Consider the following 19,110-nt stretch of genomic DNA (forward strand, 5'->3'; position numbering starts at 1 on the left):
TGTTTGCCTTGCACTGAACTCTTGAAGTCTTCAGGGAAACTTTCGTCTGGTTTCGAAAATACCAGATCGTGAACCGATTGAAGTCGTGCCCAATAATCATCTAGTGATTTGTCCTTTATCATGAGATACGATTCAGTGTGATCCTGAATCGGTGCTTCGTTGAATTTTGCACAGTATCTCATCAGATTGCCACTTTCTGCTATGAACTTTTGCGGGGATGGGTCAACTGATTTAGATTTCCGGCGGGGGCATGTTGACATTTCCTTGGCCGTTTCTTCCTTTTGGCCACCTTTTGGTTTTGTACCAGTTTCGGACATTTTTGGGGGACTGAGAGGCATTTTATGCAAACTTTTGGGTTTTCACCAAAAAAAAAAACGAATAAAATATTTGTCCGCTCAGAGAACGTTCGCAAAATTCGAAAATGGAAAACTCTTCGTGCTACAGAAATTTAATAAATGGAATTTAAATTGGTGGCGGTGTTTGTGTTTTTTTTTTTTTTTTTGAACAATAGAGTCAAGCACGGACAACGGGACGTTCCTTAAATGATTTAAATCCGCGAAATTCGGAATTTAGTAGTATGTATAATGTTTTGTAAAAACAAAATGTATAAAATTTAAAAAAAAAAATCACAAACACTTTTCACTAATATATACGTGTAAATATACGTGTGGAAATAAACGTGTATTTGTAAATTACTGGTATATATAGGTATGTATATATTAGAAAATAATAATACTTGAGGTTTGTAGGGATATTTTTTAAAAAGTTCCTATAGGGACGAAAATATCTCAAACTTAGTTTTGTACGACAGAATAAGTACAAACGTATGTATATATGTTTGTTTGTGCGAACGTATGCACGTGAATCAGATGAGCTTCTCTGTTTATGTTTACAAACAGAAGAGTTTGTTTTGATTCGCTTTCATATCGCGTTTCTTTGTGAAGCTGAGTGCGCTTGATTGCACTGTTGGGAGAGTGCAGCGAAGAAAGATGAAACAATTGCAAATATGAGAGAGGTTGAGAACTTTGATCAGCAGTACACAGCTCTCGTTGCTAATGTAGCTATATGTGCTGGGAGAATATCGCTGGAAGAGCGACTTGAAAATGTGAGTAAACACGTATGATGTTCTCAGAGTATGAATGCTGGAAAAGCAACTTGACATTATTTGTACATGTATGTAAGTATGTACGTATGAATATTATGATTTTTATATATGCTGGCAAGCAAGAAAAAATGACTTGGAAGAAGTTGAACTGTATCGACAAGTTCAACGCTCTGTGCGAACAACGGGGTAAACTCAGCTGTAGAAGAAGTTTTTGCTGATGTTGTTCTTGCACAGTGTGTTTAAGTAGGCCAGTAAACTGCAATTTTTTGTTGGTTAAATATCAATAGAAATATGTATACATATATATATACATATATAATTGGCGGATTTTGCCTATTGGTATAGCGGAATATTTGGTTGCAAAAAAGTTGCAGTAAAACCAACGGTAAGAAAATTTCCGCAATATTCATGTATATATGTGGATATATATATATATATATATATGTTTTTGCAGTTTACAAAAATAATATAACTTTTGTGGAAAAAAAGTTTTATTATTTTTTATGAAAAATAAAAAACTGTCTACTCACCGATTCCTGTATTCTGTTGCTGCTTATTTATGTATGTTGTTGTTGATTGTTGCTGATGATTAGCTGGCTGCTGTTGCTGCTGCTTGGAGAGCTGGTTTTTAGATGATTTTTTGATTGTTTTGTATTGTGTTGTATTGTAAAATAATTTTCGCACCAAAAAATAATTTTCGCAAACTTTTTTTGTGAATATATGTAGTTGCTTGTATTAATACGTATGTATATCGGCACTTATGTATGATGCGCCCACAATTTACAAAAACTTTTCCTCTCTTTTTTTTTTTTTTTTTAAGAAATTTCGATTTTTTTCTTTTTCCAGCAATTTTTTTGTTTTTGGTAAATGTATAAGTGTATATTTTCTTCTTTTCCAACAAAGCACTTTGAAACTGTGTAAATGAGGTTTCCTTTCTAAATATTTTTTTTTGTTTTTTTGTATAAAAGCACAGTTTACAGGAAAAAATTTATTTTTTTTTTTTTCGTTTTTTATTTCGTATATGCTTTTTGTATGTATATATAACCACTGTTTTCACACTTTTGTGTAGTTTTGTTTTAAATTTTTTATTATTTTGTTTTTTTGGCGAACGAAAACGAAAAGCGCGATTTAAATTTATAATTTTTGTTTGTAATTTTTAGGGCGGGCCAAAGATGGCTGCGAAGGACCATGAATAACTCTCACCTGGTCTTTCTTCGCTTCACTCTGCACTAAATAAATGGGTTCAAAGTTTTTTTCATAAAACGTTATAATTCAGTTTTTTATATATCTAATAATTATGGATATGGAAAGAAGATAATTTTCTTAAACCTTTAGCTTTTGACTTTAATAAGCTACGTATATAAAGGTAAACTCATGCAAAAAAGGATCGCGTCCGCGGTTGCCGGTTGATAGTGCAAGACTGGTTCGTTGCAATTATTGTGGATGACGATTGTAGTGAATGCGTGTTGGCGACTTTCCACTCGCCGCGCACGGCTGCGCATAGGATTTTCGCCGCCGTCTGAATATTGTTGGAGGCGGCTTAAACAGTGCAAATGACCATAAACATAGATAACATAATGATAATACAACAACAAAAACAACAACAAAAACAAAACCAACAAAAGCAGAAGATAGCGCTATGTAGGGAAACTTTGCATGCGGGGCATAAATTGGGTATTTCGGGGTTGATTTTGGGAAAGAAAGTACTTAGCCTTTAATGATATACAGATCGAAATTGTGCGAGAGTGACGCTTGTCTCCGTGGGGATATTGATTTCCTTAACTGCGAATTTCGGGTATTTGGTACGATATTCAGAGCTTGTTTATGATCGTCACTTTCAAACGGCTGAGTTCGTATGCACCTCTTCTCCTCTTATGAGCCTTTCTCTTTTCCTATTTTTTTATCGTGCTTTGCCATTAGCTTTTTTTCTTCATCTTAATTTTATGACTTAAGGATAACCTTGCTTTTCCTAATTTTTTTCTATCTTTCTTCTATTCAATACATTGCTTCCTTCTAATTCAGTTTTTTTCCCTATCTGTCACCATTTTCTTTGGGCCTTTATTTTCTTTGTAGAATTTTTTATTATACCTTTCATGAACATGAAATGGTATAATAACTTTGGTCCGATGTTTTTAACGTTGAGAAATATAGAAGATAAACTCACCATTAAGTATACCGAATTGATCAGGGCGATGAACTGAGTTGATATAGCCATGTCCGTCTGTCCGTCCGTCCGTCTGTCTGTTTGAACGCAAACTAGTCCCTCAAATTTTGAGATTACTCAATGAAATTTGGCACAAGGATGTATTTTTGTATTATATTAGAAATTTGTCGGATCCGGTAGGATCGGACCACTATAACATGTATCTCCCATACAACCGATCGTTCAGATAAGACGATTTGGGTCATTCCTGACGCAATTTAGAAAGCATAAACGTGAAACTTGGTGATATATATTCTAATACATCTTAGAAGATATGCTGAAAAAATCACTTTGATCGGAACTATATATAGTATATATCCCATACAACCGATCGTTCAGATAGAAAGATTTTTGGCAATTGCTCCCTTAATTTCCAATATAATAACGTTAAACTTGGTGATATTTATTCTAATATATCATAGAAGATTTCATGAAAAAATCATTTCGATCGGAGCTATATATAATATATATCCCATACAACCGATCGTTCAGATAGAAAGATTTTTGCCATTTCTCCCTTAATTTAGAAAGTATAAGCGTTAAACTTGGTGATGTATATTTTATTATATCATAGAAGATTTTCTGAAAAAATCACTTTGATCGGAGCTATATATAGTATATATCCCATACAACCGATGTTAAGATAGAAAGATTTTTGGCAATTTCTCCCTTAATTTCCAATATAAAAACGTTAAACTTGGTGATATTTATTCTAATATATCAAAGAAGATTTCCTGTAAAAATCATTTCGATCGGAGCTATATATAATATATATCCCATACCGATCGTTCAGATAAGGGAGTTTTTTGCCATTTTTTATTTTATATTTATCTTTAAAATCGTTTAGGTATGTAGATCTTTTCAATATATATTTCTTATCTAATACATCCGATTATTTGGAGATAGCAAACGGGATAAGGCTATTGTTCAGCCCCATTTATGAAAGGTATGAAGTCTTCGGCAGAGCCGAAGACAGTCCCGTCCTTACTTGTTTTTCTTTTCCTGATTCTTTCTTTTTAGATTTAGGGTTTGAAAATTGTTTGCATGTTAACTAATTGTTGTTTTTGTCCACAGTTCCTGAGGATGATCTCAGAATGAGATCGAAATATCGGCCAAATAAAATTGAAATATAAACATTTAAACTGTGTTTCAATTTTTTAAACTGCCTCGAGCTCATCAAAATTTAATAAATTTTTTAGATTTCTTCATCTATCTTTTTATATTATTTTTCTACTTGCTCTTGCTACATCTTACTTTTTTATCTTCAACCTTTTTCATTTGCTTCTACTTTTTCCAAATCTTTTTCTTCTCACTATCAGGTTGTCGTTGTTTTAGCGATGAAGACACACTCCGAAGGTTTCGGGAAGTGCTATCGACGTTGCCGGTCCTGTGCCGCTTATAGATCCGATTATAAGCACCATTAAGTTATACAACCGACTATATCGGAGACGATTTAATATGACCAGATTGAACCTTCCAGGCAATCCTACTCTCATTCCCTAGTTCCATGAGGAACTTTTGGGACCACCAAAGCCTTGTCTGCTAAAGAAACAAGATTCGCCGCGGGTAGTGAAGTTATCAGTTGGTTTGTTGCAGCTATAATTAGCGCTGGCATACGCTTGAAAAGGTTGTGCTACACAACACCTCGAATCAATTAGGTAATTTAGTAGCCTCCTATGACAAATATACCTGCTTCCTAAGCCACTGGACTTCTTTAAACTACCATCGTCTTAATACAGTTCTTAATACAGTTCAAAAGTCATGAAACGCGCTTTCTGAATGACCCCAATTCGAAACAACAATTCGAGTAATGCCCGGACTTGCTTAATTTTCCTACTGCGGTAACTTTCTAGCAACAACATCAGCACTTAAATCCAGCGAAGAATCAATCTTGCCAATAAATGCTACTTTGGACTAGGTAGACAATTGAAAAGTAAAGTCCTCTCTCGGCGAACGAAAATCATACTCTACAAGTTATTTATCGTACCCGTCCTGCTATATGGGACAGAAGCATGGACCATGACATCAGCAGATGAAGCGGCTTTGAGAGTGTTCGAGAGAAAAGTTCTTCGAAAGATTTATGGACCTCTACGCGTTGGCGATGGCGAGTACCGAAAAAGATTTAATGATGAGCTGTACGAGCTATACGCAGACATCAACATAGTCCAGCGAATTAAAACGCAGCGGCTGCGCTGGCTAGGCCATGTTATGACAAGAAAGTGTTTCTATCGGAACTCGCCTATGGAAGCAGAGGTAGAGGGCGGCCCCCACTCCATTGGAAGGACCAGGTGGAAAACGATTAAACTCCCTTGGTGTGACCAATTGGCGCCGGTTGGCGGAGCGAAGGAGCGACTGGCGCGCCTTGTTGGACGGCCATAACCGTTTAGACGGTTAAGCGCCAATTAAGTAAGTAAGTAAGGTAACTGACTGCCTCCGATGACCCCTTGTATTTAAACACCAGAGAACTGCAATCAATTTTAGTCAGAAAAGTTTTTCGAAGTTAGAGGGGCAAGAAAATCAGCAATAACAATAAACTAAAAAAATACCAAAAGCGAAAAAATTTTCGGAAATATTTGCAACATCTAGAGCAACAATCAACGAAACGCAAAAGAAAAAACAACAACAAATACCCGAAGCAGAAAAAGTTTCGTAAAATATTTGTATAGTTGCGCGTGCTTAGACGTTGGTCAACAGTGCGTATACGTAACATTGTTGTTAGTGCGATACAAAAAACCGGCTAAATAGATGGTTAATGGATGGATAGTTGGAGAAATGTGAGAAGGTGTGGTGCAAAGCCAAGTGTTGGTGGCTGCATTGGTGAGTAAGTTTGGTATCAAATTGATAACTATGTAACAGCAGGAAGAAGTAGTGGAAGGTAGAGCATGAAATTGAAGGATAAAAGGGGCAGAAAAAGGAAAAAAAAATGTATTGCTGTTTCACAAGAGAAGCAGGCAATAGAAAAATAGCAAGAGATAACCTCGCATATGTGTCTGTGTGCGTGCGGCAGCTTGTATCTACAAACAGAAATTTCAATTTAATGCGCCACAGTTGCGTGCCTCTAAGCGTTGATGATGCCTGGGATTTAGTGGCTAAGTTTTGTTCAGAAGAATTTCACAGCCAACAAAGTGAATAGTGGCTGAAAAGTTAGTGCTGAGCTGTTAGCCTTAGTATATATATATGTTTTTATACGTATATACTTATATGCATTTGGTGGCCAGCAGCTATTCAGGCATGTTACTTTACTCTTAACTGAGTTGTTAGGGCAACAAGTTGCTTAACTTCAATTTACATATTCATCTTTAGTGAATACTCACACATAGTCAAGTGTTGGCGTGTTATGTAAATATTTATGTATGTATAAGTATGTTAAAGTGGTTGGAAGGCGTGTAAGTGACAAATTGTGTAAATGTAGTTGTTGTTAGTTTTATATTGTTTAAATACTTAATCGAAATGTTTTGTAAAGCTCTGGTTAAGAAAACATTCTGGTTATAGTATAGCCATAGCTAGGGTAAACACAGTTCAGGGACGAATGAAGAAATAGAACTATGCAGAAGAGCTAGAAAACTGCACTTAAACTTCGATCACTGAGCTCGTAGTGCCTGGCTTCGTAACTGATACCAACAGATTAAATGGGTGGTGAAAATTTTTTCTAGATTTTTGTTTAAGTGACTTATATTATGAACATTTTCCTTTCGTTTGTTTCATTAGCCATTGAGTGCGTTTGTAATTCTCAACTGGTTAGTGAAATATTCTAAAGACATAGTCTAAAACTTATATACCAAAGCGGGGGTTTTTCAAAGCAAAATGAGGTTGCTCAACTCGCAGCAAATAACTTAGAGCCCCAGTGCTCGCCCCAATACATATAATACATACAAGGTGTAACAAGTGCATAGCGACTTCTCTCTCTAAAATAACACACAGTCCAAAAAAAAAACTCTATTCGCCCGTCCAATCACCTAAGCTTAGATATGGCTCTTCGCCGAGCCCAGATGGTACATTCACTGCCATGCTACAAGTTTCAAGCAGAGCGACCGTGGAATTACTTTAAATAATATTCGATGATACGTTAGACTGCATCATGTACACAACTCTTGAAGAGCAGCTCGTATAGTTTTCTTATCAGAAGCGGAGAAGGTCAGTCAGATGTAGGATGAATAACTCTGTATGAGAAACCCTGTATGAGAAACCTTGCGCAAAATATATATGTATCATTGTAGACAATAAGTTGTCGAGAAGCCTTACGTAGAGAGATACAAGAGTGAGGGAGAGGGAGAGATACAAGAATGCCTCGATAGCACTTTATGCATATAAATGAATGCTACGGTGTACGTGGGGAATATCGCCATATCTCTCTCTCCTTGGGCACTTTAAGCGACCTTTAGCCTTTCTTATACCATGATGCCCTTGCTAGTTGGATGGCCACACAAAGGAAACCCACTTCAAAAAAACTAGACTGTCATCAATAATGAAAATCACCTCGATGGCTACACTGTATACTATTCTGCATACCCCACCTGCAGAACTGACGTTAACAACTGCAACAAGACTCAGTGCCTCGAGGATACTTGTTTGCATGCCATATGGCCATATAACTGTAGCGTTATAAAGTAATGGAAGAAGTACGGTCTGCGGTATACTGCGCTGGTCTGGAAACAAACAGATACTGTAGTTCTTCCCTGCAGGAAAACAGCTTAAATTGCAGGCACTACAACTTTTATAAAGCCAAGCCTCAATTAAGGTATTAATCTCGCAAAGAACAACATTTAAAAGTGTATAAGAGATAAGCAATCCCAAGAAAGAATCGTGATAGGACGACGCGTAAACTTGTATTAAGTACCCGGACATATGGAAATATATGAAAACAAGTAAGGAAGGCTAAGTTCGGGTGTAACCACACGTTACATAATCAGCGCCAAAATTACAGCTTGCAAAACTTTTAAATTACCTTCTTTTAAAAGTGGGCGGTGCCATACCCAATGTCCAAAATTTTACTAATTCTCTATTTGGCGTCATAATATCAACCCACCTACCAAGTTTCGTCGCTTTATCCGTCTATGGTAATGAATTATCACACTTTTCCGGTTTTTCGAAATTTTCGATATGGAAAAAGTGGGCGTGGTTATAGTTCGATTTGGCTCATTTTTAGTAGTGATCTGAGATGAGTGCCCACGACCTTATATACCAAATTACATTAAGATACCTAAAAATTTACTCGAGTTATCGTGTTTACGGGCAGACGGACGGACGGACATGGCTAAATGGATTTCTTTTTTCGTCCAGATCATTTTGATATATAGAAGTCTGTATCCATCTGGATTAGCTTATGCAGTTACGGGGTACCGTTAATATACTCTGTGAGCTCTACTCGTCTGAGTATAAAAAAGCGTGTGAGATGGCTAAAATGGCATGCCGATTACCAAGAGTTTCACATGATCTACCAAACAGGAAAGGAGTGACTACAAGCGCGGGACAGCAAAAGTTCGAAGATCGTATTCACACCTGAAAGGAAAAGGCTCTTGAGCGGCCACTGTAGGCGGTAAATAAATTGTCAGGCGTTCTTTAAACTTAAAGAATAATTATTTAATTCAAGAATTTAGTTATAAGTAACATTTTAAAATAGTTTAAATAGTTTAGCAAATTCAATATTTCATTGTGAGTGCGAAGGTTCCGGCGGCTTTGAATATATACGATCGACTGACTGTCGGTTACTGTTCAATTGTTCGCGTTGGTTTTATGTTCGTGTTGCATTTATGGCAGAGTTGCCATTAGCATCTTACATTCGGCCTCTCCTGACACATAGGAGCGCCCCCGCTCCTGCCCTGAGGTATTTTGATCGACCTCGTCTTCATACGTTTCATTATCATCGTAGGGTGGTAACTCACACCACAGTTTTATTTTATCCAATGAGTATACTGACGAATAATGTCGCTGTGTTCGACGAGAACCTGGCAAGTCCTCAACTACATACCTGTCATTACCAAGAGACCGCGTGATTATGAACGGACCCTTGTAATGAGGCTCTAATTTTCGTGAATGTCCTGTACTAGGTGCCTCATTTTCAACGAGCACCAAGTCATCGACGTGATATACTGTTGGGTTTCTATGTTGTCGGTCAAATCGTATTTTTGCTTGCTGCCTCATCTTGCTAATTTTAGCTGCTGCATTATGTCGTATTTCTTCTAAATCAATTTCGTTAAGTTCATGATTATCGTCGTGTAAAGTTAATAATATTTTGTTTCGCAAAATGTCTCGTGGCGAGAAACCTAGCAAAAGTTCTTGAGGTGTTTTCGTTGTCGTTTTATTCTTCATTGAATTTATTACCCATTGAATTTCGCGCAGCTTCTCATCCCAGCGTTTATCATTGGTTGTGGTTGGTAATAGCATTGACAAAATTGTCCTGTTTGTACGTTCAGCGTGTCCGTTTGCCCTCGGAGTACGCACAGCGTTTTTTACATGTTTGATTCCGTTGTCATTACAATATTTCGCGAACTCTTTGGATGTGAATGCGGTACCTCTGTCCGTAACGATTCGCTCAGGCATACCTACATAACTACTGACCTCGTTTAATATGTCTATCACCGGCTTGGTCCTTGTACTCTTGACTGCTCGTATAATTGTAAATTTTGTAAACGCGTCGACAGGGACAAGTATATGCTCGTTTCTCTGCCTACTTTTTGTGAAAGGACCTAAATGGTCTAAGTGTACTGTCTTAAACGGGATTGGGTCGATATCATCAAAATGATATTCACCTACTTTCCTCCCCCCTCTATCTTTATTGTATGCGCATTCTACGCACGACTTAATATACGATTTTACATAGTTCCGCATTCTCGGGAACCATAAATAACTTATCAATCGCTGTATCGTTTTCTCGACGCCTAAATGTCCAGCATTATCGTGGCAATCATGTAAAACCTTCCATCGCAGTGCCTTTGGTACAACCCATAATTTTGCACCTTTGCGGTTTTTTAATAATCGACCATTCTCAACTATGTACTCATCTATCATATTATTGTTTTTCATTTTCAATTGTTCGACTATATTCTTTATATCAGCATCCTGCAGCTGCATACTGAATAACCAGTCCGTTTCATCTACTCCTGTTTTAAACACACACAAGGAAGCTTCATCCACCTCATGCGATACTTCTACGGGTGCTCTGCTGAGAGCGTCTACGTGCTCCATACGCTTACCAGAGCGATGTTCTATCTTTACATCATATTCTTGGACCTTCAACCACCAGCGCGCTATGCGCGGGATAAGCTCTTTCTTTGACATAGCCGTCTTAATTGCGTTGCAGTCGGTTACCACGGTAACTTCTTTGCCGTGAACATAGTATTTAAATCGTTCAAGTGTTTCTACCACAGCAAGAGTCTCTAACTCATAACTATGAAACTTCTTCTCGTTTTCGCTCGTTGATCTACTGAAATAAACTACCGGCTTCCAGCCGTCGGTTTCTTCTTGCAATAATACTCCAGCTAACCCAATGGAACTCGCATCGGTATGAATTTCATGCTTAGCTTCAATTCTGTATGACGTCATCACTGGCTTAGATGCTAATGCCATCTTTAGCTCTTCAAACGCGCGTTGTTGTTCTTCAGACCATTGAAACTTTTGATCTTTACGTAGTAAACGTCTTAGCGGTTCAGATTTTATCGAATAATGGGGTACGAATTTTCTAAAGTACCCACTCAAACCAAGAAACTGTCTTAATTCAGTTACGTTTTTCGGAGTCAGAAAATTTGTAATAGCTTGCGTTTTTGCCGTACCTGGACTAATTCCAGGTGGTGTTAAAGAATGTCCCAAAAATTCTATCGTTTCTTTTGCAAACTCACACTTCTTCAAATTCAAAGTCAAATTTAATTCTCGTATTACATCAAATACTCGTCCCAATTTTGTTAACATTTCTTCAATGGTAGAACCCCCTACCATAATGTCGTCCATATAATTAATCATATCGCCGTTCTGTGTTCGTTCTTTTACCTTTGCCATTAAGCGTTGGAAAACCACGGGAGCATTCTTAAGCCCGAAAGGCATTCGTTTAAATTGATACAACCCCTCTGTTGTAACAAACGCAGTAAACTTGCGACTATCTGGATCTATTGGTATTTGGTAATATCCACTATTCATATCAAGTATTGTAAAATATTGATAACGTTTAGATTACTGAAGTTGTTCCTCAATATGCGGCATTGGATAAACTTCTTTTCGTGTATGCTGATTCACCCTCCTGTAGTCGACACACAATCTCGACTCACCGTTTTTCTTTTTCACGAGTACAATGGGACTCGCATATTCAGACTCTGACGATTCTATTATATCGCTATCTAGTAGTTCAGCAATCATTTGTTGCACGATGATTTTCTTAGGTTGTGGGATACGGTATGGATTTTGTGCAATGGGTACTGCACTATCTAACTCAATTTTCATGGATAATGTATTGGTCTTACCTATTTCGCTTAGGTTATTTGCAAATATATCGTTATACTCATTCAGCATTCCTATTAATTTCTTCATCTTCGTACTTTCAAGTTCTCCGCATTTTATATCGTTTTCGGTTATTGTCTTACGTTCAGCTATCAACGTTTCCCGATTTCTCGCGACGGTCGCGTATTCGAATTTTAATTGTCCGTTATTTATTTTCGCAAGGATATTTCGACTAAACATCTCTTGACCTAATAGTACATCTGACGTTAACAAGTCGTCATCAACTATATATAACACTACGTTTAGTTTAATACTGTCTATCTGTATTTCAGTTTTTATCAATTCTTTTGCATATCGCGCGCCACCGCAAATACCTTTTATTTTCAATGAACAATGCTCTCTTTCAATTTTTAACTTGTTGGCACACGATTCCCGAATCATGCTACACTCACTTCCCGTAGCAACAAACGCTTTTATTTGTTGTTTCTCAATGTATATTGTTTTCATACAAAACTGATCATTGCACTCGACTTTTCGTGTTATGGCACTCTTCTTACCACAATTCACAGGTTCACCTTTCGGATGAACTTTCTGACAATCGACACATCGTGCTTTGCGTTGTGGTTGAGGGCACTTAGTCGATATGTGACCTTCTTCACCACAGTTATAACACTTTATTTTACTTTTATTTTCCGTGGCAGGCTTATTAATAGTGTTACTCGCGCTTTTCGTTTTGTTTTGTTCAATTCTTAAAATCGGTGTACTGTTTTGATTTTTACTATATTCGTCAAGCGTTTCGCGTAAATGTCTAATCGATTGGAATCGTAACGGAGCAATTGCTGTTTGCATTTCACGGTTTCTTAACCCGTTTCGCGTATATCTTATAATAGCATCTTCACTCAAATTATAGCGTTGACCGATAGCGTTCATACGGAAACAATAATCCACGATTTTCTCATCTGATTTACGTACCGAACTGTTCATCTTATAATGTACCTCTGCCTCGTTAGGCTTTGTACCGAATTCTTCAATTAATCGTTCCGCGAAAATTTTCCAATTCGAATAGCACTGTGGTGATGCATCTAACCATAGTTTTGCAACACCATGCACCCGATTAAATACTGCTAACATTAAACTTTTTTCATTCCATTGATAAGCACTACGCGCTTGGTTAACACGTTCAACAAATTTTTCTACCGGCAAGGAAAGTTCATTTGTCGGATCGAATGTAGGTAACGTTTCGGCTATTTCTTTTACCGAACACCTTGTGCTTGGAAAATCTACCATTGATACCGGAGTAGCTATATTTCGCGTTTCTGTACTTGCGTTTGATTGTTCATTACTCACGTTATTTGTTTGTTGTAATATTTGTTCATTACTTAAATTATTCGTTTGTTGTTCTCTATCGTTTCGCTGTTGCAACAGGGTAGTAATGCTTTGCATCATTTCCCGCAACTCATCAATTTGTTGTTGCATTGCATTATTATCAACAACATCTATTTCATCACTTTTTTCTACCTCGCGCAAACGTTGAATTAATTCTGCTTTAGTACCCGTCGTCGGTTTATCTCGTTCGCGTAGCAGCGTTTTAAGCTGTTCTACTCTTAAGTTAGCTATTTTCTGCATTGCGTTTCTTTGTTTACGTCTCGTATTCTAATTAGATAATTATATGTACTCGTTTTTCGCGTTCCAACTATTCTTATTAGAACTTGTTTACGTTTTGCGATTTGTTTTGATCGTTTCGATTGTGACGTCTCGTTGTCACTCACTCGCACGGTTTGTTTTATTCGTACCTACTCGTTACTTCTCTTTGTTTACATTATTTTCTTTTCAACAAACTCTCGCTGATTTTTCGACTTCACCACTGATGTTGTTATGTCGAACACATTCGTTAAGCTTTTCTTCTTTTTCTGGAATTTCACTCTCGTTGTTATTCGTTCAACTTAGGTCTTCGTAATTTGCAGGCATGCTTAACGAACGAAACGATATCATTTCGTTACGATAATCAACGCTAATAAACGGAACGAAGTCACTTCGTTTCGTTTATTAACGTTAAGATCGTCAAATTAACGTTAATTTGACGTTCTTAACGTTAATAAACGAAACGAAGTGACTTCGTTTCGTTTATTAGCGTTGATTATCGTAACGAAATGATATCGTTTCGTTCGTTAAGCATGCCTGGTAATTTGTTTCTTTATATGCGTTTCGTTTTTTTGTAATCGTTGTTATTACACGTTCAACTCCGATTTACGTTTACTATTGTTATCTCGTTTATGCAACCGTCGTTATTATACGTTCAACTTCGGTGCGCGTACAGATTGTTATCTCGTTTTTCCAACCGTCGTTATTATACGTTCAACTTCGGTTCTCAATATATATGTATTCAACTCAACATTTATATTGATGCTACTATGCACATATGTATATTCATACATAAGTACGTCTAACGCTCGTTGCAAATTCAAATTTTGCTTTATATAATGCGCGCACTGATGATGCTGACAACTCGTCAACAAACACTTTTGTGTGGCAAATATATACACCGTTCTAGAATTTTCTCTTATTTACTCGAATGCATTTGTACATATGTACGTATGTATGTATGCACGTATCCACGTTAAGGGTTGATTTTCTGGTACAATCACGATCTTATCCACATATGTATATTTGTATATATGATTTTTAATCATGTTACTACACGAATCGCACTTTTCTTTTCAACCGTATATATGTATCTAACCGTTGGTACATATAAATATTTTCTCAAGTAACTATCAGTTTCAGCACTTTTTCCGTATATTATTTTTTCCGGATTCACAATCCCCTTCTGACCTGAAAGGAAAAGGCTCTTGAGCGGCCACTGTAGGCGGTAAATAAATTGTCAGGCGTTCTTTAAACTTAAAGAATAATTATTTAATTCAAGAATTTAGTTATAAGTAACATTTTAAAATAGTTTAAATAGTTTAGCAAATTCAATATTTCATTGTGAGTGCGAAGGTTCCGGCGGCTTTGAATATATACGATCGACTGACTGTCGGTTACTGTTCAATTGTTCGCGTTGGTTTTATGTTCGTGTTGCATTTATGGCAGAGTTGCCATTAGCATCTTACACACCTTACGATCTTATACTAACAAATTTACTCTTATGACTAAAAAGAGACAACTGTAGGCTCATGATTGTTACGCCTCCTAGAAAACCCCTTTTGGCGTCACATTTTTTATTAAGCCCAGTCAGTGAAATTAAAGATTGGAATTGTGGTTTAGAGGAGGCAAATATCGAGCACGTTTTTTGCTCATACCCTGTGCACGCCAGGCTATGATCCCTACTGTAAGGAGTGGCACAGTTATCATATCTAGAAGCGGCAAGTACCATAGATCCTTGAAAGCTTTCAAAAAGAATGAGCTATTTTAAAACACAGGTTCTGGATTTTTATGGAGTTTTCCAGTTTAAGGCTTCAGAAAATTCTATGTGAGGTCCTCACGTTTCTGGCAAGTTTAACGTAATCTTAATGTTGCTTTGTCCGGCCATGGGGCTGCTGACTTATCTTTAAGCTTTTTAGTATACGGATATTTTTGTGTTTCTGGCAAATCAAATTCCATTCAATCATTGACCACTTTTCGCTTTTGTTTTTGTTTTTCAGAACATTACAGCTGGTATCAATTTTAAAAGCGAAGCACGCGCACCAACCGAAAACCGCTTTAGCCAACAAAAGAAAACGCCAAAATAGCTAAAAGAGGAAGCACAAGGCACGCGAATGAACTAAATTAAATATTTTTGCACAAACTTTCTATACAAATAGAAAATGAAAACACGAGGAAAAGTGAATATACCAGTAAGGGAAAGAATTAAAAAAATTGTTAGTCAAAAATAAAACGAAGGTTAGAAAAACACATACAAAAAGTTAAAAAAAATTATAATAATAACAAAGAGGAAGGAACCCATGATTCAAACATGAAGGAACCCCTCAATAACAAAAAGCTAATACAATAACAAAAGCTAAACAAATCTGAAACTTAATGAATGAGCCTCGATAGAATCAAAAAAAAAATGCAGCATACAAAACGAAAGATAAGACTGACAGAGGAAAAGGAAATAATTAACAAAACCGTAGAAGTAATCATAATTAAATCCAAAACTGGGGTGGTATTCGATTTTGTTGAGTGGAAGACAAATTTTCAGTAGAATGCGGTAATTAATTTATTTTTGGTGTGGATATCCATTGCCTTGATTGGGTACTACTTAAGACTTCGAAAAAACCCGCCTCATAAATTTATAGTCTGTAGGATTTGCCTATCTGTAGATTAAATAAATAAGTGAACTAAAAATAATACAAATAATTGACATGATCAAGGTATTAAGCACATGAGATAGTTAAAAATAATCACAATAATTTTTATAATATTAATTAATCAAGCACAGCACAAGCAAGCACAAAATCTTTTCAAAAAATGCCAAACAACTATAAATCAACCAAAAATAGTCACTAAACTAGCAGCACTTATTTGAATAAATATTATCATATAATTAACAACAAGAAATTTAAAAATCACGTACTTTCTTAAAATACGAGTATAATACGTAAAAGGAATTATACAATCAAGAAATCAAATATTTGATTGAAAATAATCGCACAGTTAAAAACGACGAGATTGAATATTAAATTTTTATTTTTGATTATTTTTAATGACAACCAATCATTTTTCATGATTATTTGATAGTTATTTGTTTTAAGATTGCTTTTGTTTAAATTTTCCATACCAAATCACACAAATATAAATTAACTAAAAATAATGACAGAACTAGCAGCAGTTATTTGAATAAATATAAATCTTACTAACAGACCCGGCAGACGTTGTTCTGCCCTAAATTTGGCCTATATTCATACATTTTAATAAGATTTTTCCGTCTAACTCTACCCTTCCCCCTCTTCACTTTTTCCTAATCCTTTTATTTACTCCTCCCTCCGTCTTTTTCGCTTCATTTATCTCTATCTTCGTCTCTTTCTATCTCTTTCTCAGTCTCCTTCTCCCTCTTACTTTTCTCTTCTCTCAAGTTCTTCTCATTCCTCTTCATCCCTTATTGCCTGTCCCAGAGGGTGGTATTTATTTTGTTCTAGTCCCAGTCCCACTCCGAGTCTCAGTCCCGTCCGTTTCTGATCTACGTCGATCGCAACAAAAGCTATGTAATAACCACCGCGTGAGGTATACGCAACTTGTGTGAAAGCTTGAACAAATTCGACCGACGCATCTCTTCAAACACCGGCGACCAACTAACACACATTTTAGCCTTTTTTTTTATATATATTGATTTTTATTTTTTACACTTAACTATAATATTAACACGAAATGAAGATATTCATTGCTTTTGAAATTCGGCTTAAAATTTGCACATGGAACAACTAGAAACTCTCCTGAATTAAAACAAATTTCTTAGAACCTTCCCCCGTCACGACGGGCCTGATGATGTGCTAAACTTGATATCATTCGCTATAACATTTTTTTTTTATAAGCACGTTGTTTAATTAAACACCAACCAATTACAAGGAAGTACCACCTGAAAATATGAGTGCCGGTGCGTATACGTAACATTTTATTATTACGTGTAAACATTTAAAAAAATTGCAATAAAATAATATTGCGACCATAAACTGTACATAACTTATCCTATATTTCAAGCTAGATCAAACTACACACAGGCTGCAAAACAAATTCAAAATCGGCTCAGTAGTTTAGGAGTCCATCGCGGACAAACAACGTGACACGTCATTTTTATATATAAAGATAATTAACAACAAGAAATTAAAAAATCATGTATTTTCTATAACACCTAAAAGCATTTCTAGAAACAAGAAATCAAATACTTGATTTAAAAAAAATTTGATTTTTGATTATATTTAATGGCAAGCAATCATTTTTGATTATTATTTGATAGTTATTAGTTTTAAGATCATTTTTGATTAAATTTAGTTAGATATTATTTTTATTATTTTAATGGCAAATAACAATGATTTTTGTTTTGATTATTCATTTTATTTTGCTAGGTTACCTTAAGCCAATAAAATAATGAAGATTAGGAGCCGTGAATGCAATGTGCGATAAATGAAACAAAACAGCCTTAAAAATAATTAATGAATAACAGACCATAAATAAAAAAGTACTTAAAAAAACAACGAAGCCAACCAAAATCATAAAAATTTGAAAAGTAAAAAACTAAAGAAGAAGACCCACAAAAAATCAAAAAATAAACAAAGAAAATTCACAGGAAGACAAAAAAAGCGAGTACAGGAAAGCACACAATGAACTGAAATAAAAAAAAAGTTGCTACGGACGTAAAAAAAGTGAAAGCGAAGAAGAACGCGTGAAAACAATACCGACACCAAGCCAAGTGAAAGGAAAAATTTCAAACTCAATGAACGAGAAATTATCACTGCCAGCAGTCACAAACATTGAACAATTGCAGCAACAACAACAACAAACGCACGCGTACGCGACCGTTGCCCATGCGGATTATCACTATGAACCAACGTTCACAGCACCAACAACAACAGCACTAACAGCAACAACAAAAATATACAAACATGAGCAGAACAATGTTAATAATGAGAAAGCAAACGGAATTGATGGCGAATATGAGGAAGGTGGTCACAATAAATTGGATGCAGGCGGAGAAAGCAACGACGATAGAGGAGAATGTGTTGGAATTATGGACAGTAATGAATTGCATCGCTATACATCGGTAGCTGGTTTAGGTGGTGATGATGGTGGTGGTGTTGTGGCAAGTATAACTGGCGGCACAACAGTGTTACCAATCGAAAATTATATGTCAAATGCTGCCACTTCCCTTCCTACGCACGCACCACACACACAAGCCACAACAACCATTCTAAAAATTAGTAGCAATGGCAGTGGTAGGAGCAGCATTAAAGGTAGCAACATGAATAGTCCACATAAGCAGCAATTGGGTGTGCCACATCGTGACAACTTTTGCGGTTGCTTTAGTTGTTGTGAGAGTGGTGGTAGTGGTGCGGGTGCACAATCGCTGACTTTTTGGCCCGCATTGTTTGCCAATTTGGGTATTTGTACGCTGCTGCTTGGCTATCTATTCATTGGTGAGTACAAATTTCATGGCATTTTTATTTTCCATTGCGTCTTTATTATAGCGCTTTATCAATTCGCGAATTTTCCTCTGCAGGTGGAATACGTGCGTGGTGCTTACAATATTTTTGGATGGGATTATGCAAATGTAGTTTAAAGTTTTACAAATCAATAGATCTTAATTTTGTTTATGCATTTATCATGGTTGTACTGTGAAACCGGAATAGAAATAGAACGATTTAAGACTTCCCCTATGGTAATTCCTGCCTAGAAGAGACAT

The 19,110-nt window shown here is 36.3% G+C and overlaps 1 protein-coding gene across 13 annotated transcripts in view; it reads left to right on the forward strand.

The window, feature by feature from the left end:
* The window catches only part of LOC137249513 (uncharacterized), a 49,873-nt gene that overhangs the window by 18,179 nt on the left and 12,584 nt on the right, over nt 1–19,110 (forward strand). For 5 of the 13 annotated variants that reach the window (XM_067781083.1, XM_067781084.1, XM_067781088.1 and 2 more), the window contains 2 exons: nt 15,377–16,286; nt 17,777–18,844. In XM_067781083.1, the coding sequence (XP_067637184.1) occupies nt 18,145–18,844 (700 nt within the window). In that variant the 5' untranslated portion in view covers nt 15,377–16,286; nt 17,777–18,144. The remainder of the gene's footprint in view (nt 1–15,376; nt 16,287–17,776; nt 18,845–19,110) is intronic. The other 8 variants (XM_067781093.1, XM_067781094.1, XM_067781085.1 and 5 more) reach the window with 7 other exon arrangements.

This window comes from Eurosta solidaginis, chromosome 4, assembly GCF_040869045.1.
Source record: "Eurosta solidaginis isolate ZX-2024a chromosome 4, ASM4086904v1, whole genome shotgun sequence".
Taxonomy (NCBI): Eukaryota; Metazoa; Arthropoda; class Insecta; order Diptera; family Tephritidae; genus Eurosta; species Eurosta solidaginis.